The following is a 9469-nucleotide window of genomic DNA, read 5'->3' on the forward strand; positions in this document are numbered from 1 at the left end:
GGAGCGCTCCGCCCGCCGCAGGACCCCGGACTACAACCCGGAGCCTGCCGGGAGGAAGCGCAGGGACGCGCCGCAGGAAGCGGGGCACGGCGGCGCCGCCGTAGCGCTGCCGCGGTCCCGCACGGCCGCCCCTGAGTCACCGGAGCGGCTTGTGCGGGGCTGAGCGGCGGGGCCGGGCTGGTGCCTCCTCGCCCTGCCCTGCCGTGCTGCCGGTGACACCCGGGAAGCGCAGCCCGGCCGGAGGGAGCGGCGATAGCGGCGCCTGCGGAACGTGAGCGAAGCTGTGGGCGAGGGGCGGCGGGCGGGACGTGCGGTGCTGGGCTGCACTGCGCGGTTCTGTGCCGTGCTATGGCCGTGCTGTGCCGTGCTATGCTGTGCTGTACTGCGCGGTGCTGGACGATGCTGTGCCATACTGTGCTATACTGCGCGGTGCTATACCGTGCTGTGCTATACTGCGCGGTGCTGGACGATGCTGCTGCCTGGCTGCACCCAGTTACTGCGGGATGCTGTTCAGAGGTGCTGCCCGCCAAGGGAGGAGACTGTTCGAGAACTCTTTCTCTTGGAATGAGAATTCAAATATTAGTCTTCAATGTAGGGATTTTATTTTCGTCAATTTTGCATTCTCTGCAGGTAGTATTGTGTGATTTTTAAAAAGAAGTCAATCTGGCATTGCAATTTCATAACTTAAATGGCAGCATTTACCTGCATTTGCTTGTTGGAAAGTGCTGTGATGCTAATTTTAAAACACCTAAATAGACGTTTATTTTGAGAATATACAGTAATGTCATCATTGCCTATCACTGCACTTATTGTAAACACTAGAAAGTATGGCAAGCCAGGTCTCATAAACATCGAACAGTATTTATATTTCCTTTTCAGGTATGCTTTTAAAGTTTACTTAATCATTACAATAACACTGGTAGGTGTTGCAACTAGGTTGCAAACTGCTGAAATAGGATCTGAAGTTCACTTTTTCAGAAGCACATTTGATGGGAATATAGTAGACCTCATAAATGCTTTGTTGCCACTGCTGCTAATAGTTTTTAGAAGTCAGGCATGTTTGTTCCTATGAAATGAAGCAACCAGAAAAAGCAATTATCTTCTGGAAGAAGTTTCAGTGACCTCTTGTCACAAAGTAAGATTTTATCTCAGATTTGTAAAGACCTGTATATGTGGATATCTGAATACATGTTCAGATTGGTATACACACAAATGACAAAACAGTAATTTTAAGAAGCAAATTTAAATAGCCCAAAGAAACTACTCTTATGAAATTTCACAGTGGTTCAATTATCCAACAAGTTCAACAAATTCTTGTTCTGAGTTTTCATAATACCATTCTCAAATCAAAATTAGTGACTCTTTGGTTGTTCAGCTAGTTTTAAAGGAACAAAAATCCTTCCAACAACCTATGTGCACTGCTTTCTTATATTGCTGTCCTGCATTCTGTATATCCTTCTTTTATGTGCTTGCACTCATATTTTCCAAGCTGCCAAACCTCATGGGAAAACCAAAATGTCGTGTCTTAAACCTCTGATAAAACTAATAATCTTAGTGAGAGTGTGAAGGGGATGATCCAGAAAATAAAATACTATTGGGATAAAATTTTATTTTATTTGCCTGACTGTGGTAGCCAAATATGTATTTTAGTGGTACCTGATGAACAAAGAAATAGCTGTCAGGTTCTGGAAACCTATTTGTATCTCCATAACTGAACTTAAGGATAGAACACACAGACATTGCACTGGAAGAAGCAGCAATTTTGCAAGCAGATAAACAGACTGTTCTTTTCTTTATAACCATCTGGTGTATGATTTCTTTCAGGAGTGTTCATTGGAAGGCAGAGATAATTATTCAACTGAGCAATAGGGAAAGGAATGGGATAATTGCCATGAATGCATGTATCAGTCAATAATTGAGGGGAACTTTTACTTGCAAAAGAATGCTGGGTAGCATGTGGGTAACTGTTCATCTGCAGTTATAGAGTCCCTTTAATTTCCAGCAGATTCAAAGATCACAAAAAGCTGCCCTGTAAAAACAAGCTGGGAAAACAATCCTACGTGGCAATGATGAGGTAAGTTATGAGGTGGTTTAGACTAAAATAATTTACATTCATATTTTTCAAGCACTTTGGAAAACAATGATTCAAAATTCTGTGAAAAAAAGCCCACACAGATACTCTGTTGAAAATTGTACTTGTTTGGCTGTCCTGGATCACTGAATTTGATCAGAATTCCCCACTGAAAACCTAGAAATTACTCACAGAGTAACATGAATCATATGCATAGATGAGTAATAATATTACAATAATATGTATAGATGAGTTAATAGCAAGCTTAGAATGTTCATCTTCTAGTCAATTCATACTAATCTTGCAAGTAAAGGAGAAAGGAAAACTGTATGAAGTGCAACAAAGGCAAGTACCAAACTCTGCACCCAGAATGGGGCGACCCATTGTCCAGGCAGACTGGGGAATGAGAGGCTGGAGAGCAGAGCCATGGAAAGGGACCTGGGTCCTGGTCTATGGCAAGCTGGACACAAGCCAGCAGTGCCCTGGCAGCCAGGAGGGACAGCCCTGTCCTGGGAGCACCAGGCACAGCATCACAGCCAGGCAAGGGAGGGGATTGTCCTGCTCTACGCTGATGCAGCCACCTCCTGGTGGCTCTGTGCAGCTTAAAGATATAAAGTTATTAGAGAGTATCCAAAGAAGAGCTTCACAAAGATGGTGAAGGGCCTTGAGAAGAAACCATCTCAGGAGCAGCTGAGGTCACTTGGTCTGTCCAGCCTGCAGAAGGGTCTGTGAGGTCTCCCAGCTGTGTACAGCTTCCTAACTAGGGGAAGTGGAAGGGCAAAGCACCAATCTCTTGTCTCTGGTGACCAGTAACAGGACTGGAGAAAATGGCAGTAAGTTGTGTCAGGGGTTTAGGCTGGGTATTAGGCAATACCTAACCATCTTAGCAAGAGGGTGGTTGGGCATTGGAACAGGCTCCCCAGGGAGATCATCACAGCACCAAGCCTGATGTGTTTGGACAATGCCCTCAGGCACATGGTGGAATTTTGGGGCCTTTCCTGTGCAGAGCCAAGAGCTGGACTTCAATGACCCTCCTGAGTCCCTTCCAACTCAGGATATCCTGTCACTCTGTGAAGAACACTTGAGGGGCTATCTTTCTAGAAGCTGCTTTCTAAGGGCTTCTGTGTAGTTCCAAGATCCTGAGGATCCAGAAACCTCTGCTTTAAACTAAATCTGCACTCACTGTTAGCTGATAGGTAGCACCTAGCATCTGACCTTGCCATCTTCTCACGAGTTCTAGATGTATCAGTTCAGCTGTTGCTGAGATTGTGGCATTCCTCTATTACTCCATTTGGTGTGTTTCTTTTACTCCACCCGTGTGTTATAACCTTAGTATGATGAGCATCATCTTTTCTGTAGTGATTACCATTATCAAGCAAATATATAAACTATTGACAGCATATCCAGCAAATCAGTTATAAAGATTGTTCCTTCTGTATGGTGCCTGAGCAACAGAAAGAGTGAGCATTTTATTTCCTTCTTCCTGCCAAAGCTTTTGAGAAGGCACCTGCTCTCCTTTTTGCTTCCCAGTTAAGGTAGAGCTCCTGCAATGCTGAGAACACTGAATCTCTGTACAAATTTGCTTTCTACTTTCAGCTGCATAGATTTGATACGGTACATAAATGTTCAATCAAAAAATGTAGTACTAAGAAAATAGTACTACTACTTCATTGAACACTCCCAAGAACTAGTCTAGATTTATTTTCACAAAACAAATCTAAAGTTACCCAAAAAATTGAAAAGCAAGTAACACAGAAACTGTGTACCAGAAACAACTGTCTTGATAGTTGAAAGTAATTTGTCGATGTGCTAAAGTCCTCCTTATTTACTTACTTAAATGAAAATGTACTTAATATTTTGGGAGTTTTGATCAAGAGAGAAAACTGTACATAGGTTTATTGACATCCTTTCCTGTTAATTGTTTTAAAGGTGTTTTCACTTCTGTAAGCTTCCAGGAAGAGTTATGGGAATCCGCCTACTACGCTTCACCTCTGTGGTGATCATCGTCTTGCTTCTTGTGGCAGGTGCTTTAACAGCTTTGCTTCCCACTATCAAAGATGACAAGTTGCCCAATTCGAGAAGGGAACCAAAAACCCAGAGTCAGTCTGCCTTGGATTCATTCACTCTTATTATGCAGACATACAACAGAACTGACTTACTGCTAAAGCTTTTAAATCATTATCAAGCAATCCCCCACCTACATAAAGTAATTGTTGTGTGGAACAACATTGGTGAGAAGACACCAGAGGAAATGTGGAATTCCTTGGGGCCCCATCCTGTCCCTGTTGTCTTTAAAGTTCAAACTGTAAATCGTATGAGAAACAGACTGCAGAATTTCCCTGACCTAGAAACAAAAGGTAAGCAGCAGTCAGTATCAGTATTACTAAAATTATTTTCATGCTTGAAACCTGAATTCTAGAAGAGAGATGGTTGAGTTATACGGTGTAATAAATCAATGGATCTTTTGGACCACTTAATAGAGTGTGGGTAGTACAGAGGAAATATGTTATATCAGGTGCATACCACCAAGCTGTCAGTGAAGAGTAAAGGAAAAAATAGGAATGTCAAATGCATTTCAAGGTCTTGTGCAACAGTTCACCATTTCCTTTGTGAGGCAGACGTAGGTAGTTAGTTAAGTTTCTCTTCCTTCTGTAGCATAAACTGAAATTTAAAATGCATGTATTTGTTAATGTCTGCACTAATCTGGACTCAAGTCATCTGGTAAGGACTTGATTTAGTCCATTCCTCTTAAGACTAAGCTCTCAAGCATGTTCTGCTCTTCTGAGAAACTTCCCTCCCTTGCTATTGGCTATCTCAAATTTCACACCCTTTTATTTAAGAGTACTTTCCCCAGTCTCTTGGGTATTCATCTAAATATTCTTCCTAAGCTCTTTCTAGGAGGTGTACAACAATAAATCCTGTTTGTTTCAAGTGGAAAAAAACCCTATATGTTGCATTACAGACCTGACCTTACTCATGATTAGTAAAGGTAATTCTATTTACTGCCCCTTCCTATCATGCCTGCTAGTCCAGACACATGATTTCTAGGAAAACTCTGGAAACTTCAACTTCCCAATTGTTTTAGTTACTGTAATAAGATCTATTCTAACTGTAAACTTTAAAAGCTTTAGTACATCTACAGTTCAGATCTTAAGAATATCCTTCCTTTTCCACTTCCTGGCAGTCTTTTGTCTAAAACTTAAGGCAAAGAGCTTTCCTTCTGTAGTTATTAACACTGAATGTTGCCTGGGCATTTTAACTTGCTTATGTAGTGAGATAAGTAACATGTTATACTAGGAATCCTTTTTAAGTCTCATATGCTAAAGAAAAGTATCTAACTCTATTCTAGTTGTATCTTTACACAAAATGAAACAAAAACAACTCCCAAGTTTTCTGACACATATTTCTCCAGCTGTACAACAGGTGATCAAAGGTTGCTATGTTTTGTAAGAGCCTGGAAAATAATCTGAAATTTATTTTTAGATTACCTAGTTACCAGTTACCACAAAGCTGTAATCTTGCTTTAGCTTTGAAATCTAATTTTATCACTCTACTTTCAAGGAATTGCAATTCAGCTTAATAGTCGTAGAAATTTTATATTTCATTTGTCAAATACTGTGCTGAATATTGTGCTTATTTAATCTTTTATCAATTAAAAGATTTTCTCTTGTTTTTCTCCCTTCAGCTGTTTTAATGATGGATGATGACACACTAGTCAGTGCTCATGACCTTGCTTTTGCCTTTTCTGTTTGGCAGGTAATGTTTTGCATCTTGGCAAGCAGTATTTGTGAGTTCCACTTGAGATTAATAGTTTTAATTAGAGCAGTACTGTACGATATTTTTTACCATTGGTTTTCTAGCTTTAAAGTTAGATTTTAGGAAGTTTGAAGTGTTGAATAGTAGAAATTGCAAAATTGTTCTTTATAGTATCTATATCTGTAATCCATAACTAAAATTTTAACTCTTACTTTAGAAGACCATGAAGTTGCTCACTGCTGAATTTATTTGAATGTGTAGTAGTCTGTGTGTTTTGTTTTTCAAAACACGAGAAATTGTCTGAAAAGTTATTTTCAATGCCAGATACACAGCTGCCAATTGTGGGTGGATGTTTTGTTGGCACTATGTGATGTGGAATGAGGCAGACTGTCAGTTTTGTGAAACTGTATTTAATTGCAGCATTTATGCAGATCAAAAGACCATATGCCAACAATTTAATTATTTACTGGCAATAATATTGTCCTCCTTTCATTTAAAAAATGCGTAAATCTGTCTTACGAACGCACTTAAGTGAATTCCACACAGTGAAATACGTGTTGAATTTCTTTTTTTCTTTCAGCAATTCCCAGAGCATATAGTGGGATTTGTTCCTAGAAAGCACATTTCTACTCCTTCAGGCGTGTACAGTTATGGCAGCTTTGAATTGCAGAACCCTGGATTTGGGAATGGAGATCAGTATTCTATGGTGCTTATTGGTGCAGCATTTTTTCACAGTGGGTATTTAGAAGACTTTCAACAGCAGCCAGAAGCAGTTTATGCCTTAATAGATGAAACTCAAAATTGTGATGATATTGCCATGAATTTTCTGGTAGCCAAGCATACTGGAAAGCCTTCAGGAGTGTTTGTGAAGCCTGTTGACATAAGAAATTTAGAAAAAGACACTAACAGTGGCTATTCTGGAATGTGGCACCGAGCAGAGCATTTGTTACAGAGATCCTACTGTGTAAATAAACTGGTTAATATTTATGATGGCATGCCCTTAAAATATTCTAATATCATGATTTCTCAGTTTGGTTTTCCTAATTATGCCAATCACAAAAATAAAATGTAAGCCAATGAATTGAAGGTGTTAAATGTTAAACAATACTCAGTGAATTGTACTGAGTTCAAGGAGAGAAGAAGGTGTAATTACTGCATCTTGGCCATCCCTCTTTGCAGCCTCTGATTTTGCTCCACTATGCTTTTAATGCATTTTCTTTCCTTTCTAACTGATTCACAAAGCTAAGTTTTATGAAAACTTAAAGAACGTATAATCATGCTTAGCTGTGATAAAATCATCCTCTTTCCTTAAAACCTGAAAAGCTACTCTAATTAATTAGGCCAGTTCTTCAGAAACAATGCAGACAAAAATGCACTCCTACTCATCAGATCTTAATGTTTGGATTTTTTTTCCGTTGAATATACATATCCAGTCAAATAAGGTCGAGGCATATTTTAGACAGTTATATGTTGGGATGCTTCCTTGCCTTCCCACTCCTCACCTGCTCCTACCCAGTTTCCAGTGAAGCTGTAGAAGAGCTACAGTGAACTGCTAGCCAGGCTTCTGGCCTCCTGTACAAAACCCCTTTGAAGTTTGTATATAAGCTACTTGGTGTTCTGAGATGTTCTTGAAGCTGCTATGAAAGCCAGAAGAGTACCTCACCTTAATCTCAGATAGTCCTTAAACCATTGCCTACAATATCTACTCCCGCTGAGTTAATGGGAAATGATCCCTGATGTGGCTTTTTTTCTATTATTGATTTGCCTTGAGTTGCTGAAACACTGCAAGCTGAAAGGTAAATCCTAGTGGTTGGAAATATAAGAAATATGAATACATGAAATATGAAACTTATACAAGCAGCCAGAAGAACTGGATGGAATGTTACTTGTATTAATACTCTCTTTAGTACTTGGTTTTATTTTGATATTTTGCATGTACATGGTTACAAACATGCACCCAGGAAAACCCTTAATTAGTTAAAAACTTCTTATTTACAGTTCCCTGTAAGATCAGGGTGTTTAACATTTATTACAGTGTACATTTTGTAATTTTACAGGTCTGTTTTTTTAGCAACTCGTTTAATGAGTGTTTACTTTTTAGTTCCTTTTCCCCTCTGTTTTTGATGGCTACGACAGCAGAGCAAAAATGTACAATAAATGGGTAAAGCATTATTAAAAAAAAGTATCTTAAGGTACAGTGATATTTGACAGGAATGGACTGTGATCAGTCTCTGAATTCCCTGACTTTATTACAGCAAGAAACAGAGCTGCTCTTAATGGCTTTTGTTCAATTGGGACTTTGTAGTTCTGGAAACCTGCTATTGACATAGACAGGGCAAACCTTTTCCAATGAAGTTGCAGAAGGTTGGGCTTTTCTCGTGGTATGGAGGAGAGAATAAAAGACAGTGATCTTCCTGGATCACAGAATCAGATCTGGCATCCAAAGCAGATTTAGTTTTCATCTGCATCAGCTTTTAATTGATTCTTAGAATCAGTTCAAAGGTAGCTGTGGGCAAGCAGTCACAGCTAACACCTAGTACACAAATAGCATCTGCACAAATGGTGTATAATTTGACCATTTTTTGTAATAAGTTAGCTGAACAAAAAGTGAAAAATATGACAAGTTCTTTTCAGCAGGGTGTGAATCTTTGGTGGAAATGAAGGATTCTTTTGCCTTGTTCTATCAGTATTAAAGGATTTGATTTCTGTTCAGTAAGTCTTCCTAGTACTTTTGCAAGATTTAAAGGGCAGAATCTTAATATGGCAATGTAAAGTGTGCTTAATTTTGTTGTAATAGTGAAAAGTAGTTTTAATTATTGTGCTGTAGTGCTAAGTAGTATAAAAACAGGTCTATGATCTTTCCAGAAATGCACATTTCCCAGTGGTAGTTTCCTGTATTTCATTTACTTACTTGTCTACCATGGTTTCTTTTCTGTGCAGTATCAACTAGAGTTGTGAAGACTCACAGTTGTTGTTAACCTTATTTTTGAAATGTGAAATGAACTGTCAACTCAGCCAAATCTTAGTACTGGGCTCTTTGTTGGAGCAAAGGAGTTGTTTTGGTTTTAAGGGTGTTTTTTTTGTTTTTCTGTATCAGTGAAAGAGAATAAATAGAACAAGCTTATAATGATATTGTTAAACTTAATTTGCACCATTGTAAAATAAAATACAGAAAGCAGACTTGTGCTGTATTTATTTTCATATTATTGACCAAAATTTTCAGTGTTAAGATTTCTAAAGTAAGTTCACAGTTTGCATACTCATGAGCAGCACCAAGATTTCTTTTTTAAAAAAATGTGCACTTGTTGGCACATGCATTAATTTAATTTAGGTCAGGCCTACTTATGAAGAAAAGACATAAAAAACCCAACAGTTCTTAATCATTTAGTCTTAGCTAGCAAAGAAAATACAGACTTAAGCTCCAGCTGTAATTCGTTATACTTTGGAACCAAAAATAATTATTTGCTTATTTTTAAAAGTGAATTTTTTTATTCCTTGGTAGTTATAAAAATGCCTTAAGATTCTTGACTGAAAATACATTACCAAAGATTGTATTTTAAACAAAATAATATGTATATGATTATTTCTTCTGAGAGATTATCCATATGTCATTTGGTAATATTTTGGAGTCCAAACAATCAT

The 9469-nt window shown here is 38.7% G+C and overlaps 1 protein-coding gene and 1 long non-coding RNA gene across 5 annotated transcripts; one reads left to right on the plus strand and one right to left on the minus strand.

The window, feature by feature from the left end:
- Positions 1–30: 30 nt before the first annotated feature.
- LOC306805924 lies at positions 31–523 on the minus strand. Its single transcript, XR_013775335.1, has 2 exons — positions 424–523; positions 31–326 (listed from the first exon to the last, which is right to left on the minus strand). It is a non-coding gene; the product is annotated as an uncharacterized lncRNA (long non-coding RNA).
- EXTL2 (exostosin like glycosyltransferase 2) lies at positions 136–9007 on the plus strand. 4 transcript variants are annotated; one of them, XR_013775334.1, is made up of 6 exons: positions 139–271; positions 2003–2074; positions 4001–4428; positions 4960–5060; positions 5757–5827; positions 6408–6475. XR_013775334.1 is itself a non-coding variant. In XM_079314219.1 (5 exons), the coding sequence occupies exons 2-5, from the start codon at positions 2067–2069 to the stop codon at positions 6897–6899; spliced, it is 999 nt and encodes a 332-aa protein (XP_079170345.1). In that variant the 5' UTR covers positions 136–271; positions 1825–2066; the 3' UTR covers positions 6900–9007. The 4 variants fall into 4 exon arrangements, 3 of the variants coding, with proteins under 3 accessions (XP_079170345.1, XP_079170344.1, XP_079170346.1); XM_079314219.1 differs by lacking the exon at positions 4960–5060 and having other exon boundaries at positions 136–271; positions 1825–2074; positions 6408–9007; XM_079314218.1 differs by lacking the exon at positions 4960–5060 and having other exon boundaries at positions 6408–9007.
- Positions 9008–9469: the final 462 nt, after the last annotated feature.

The sequence above is a fragment of the Erithacus rubecula genome (genome assembly GCF_903797595.1).
Source record: "Erithacus rubecula genome assembly, chromosome: 10".
Taxonomy (NCBI): domain Eukaryota; kingdom Metazoa; phylum Chordata; class Aves; order Passeriformes; family Muscicapidae; genus Erithacus; species Erithacus rubecula.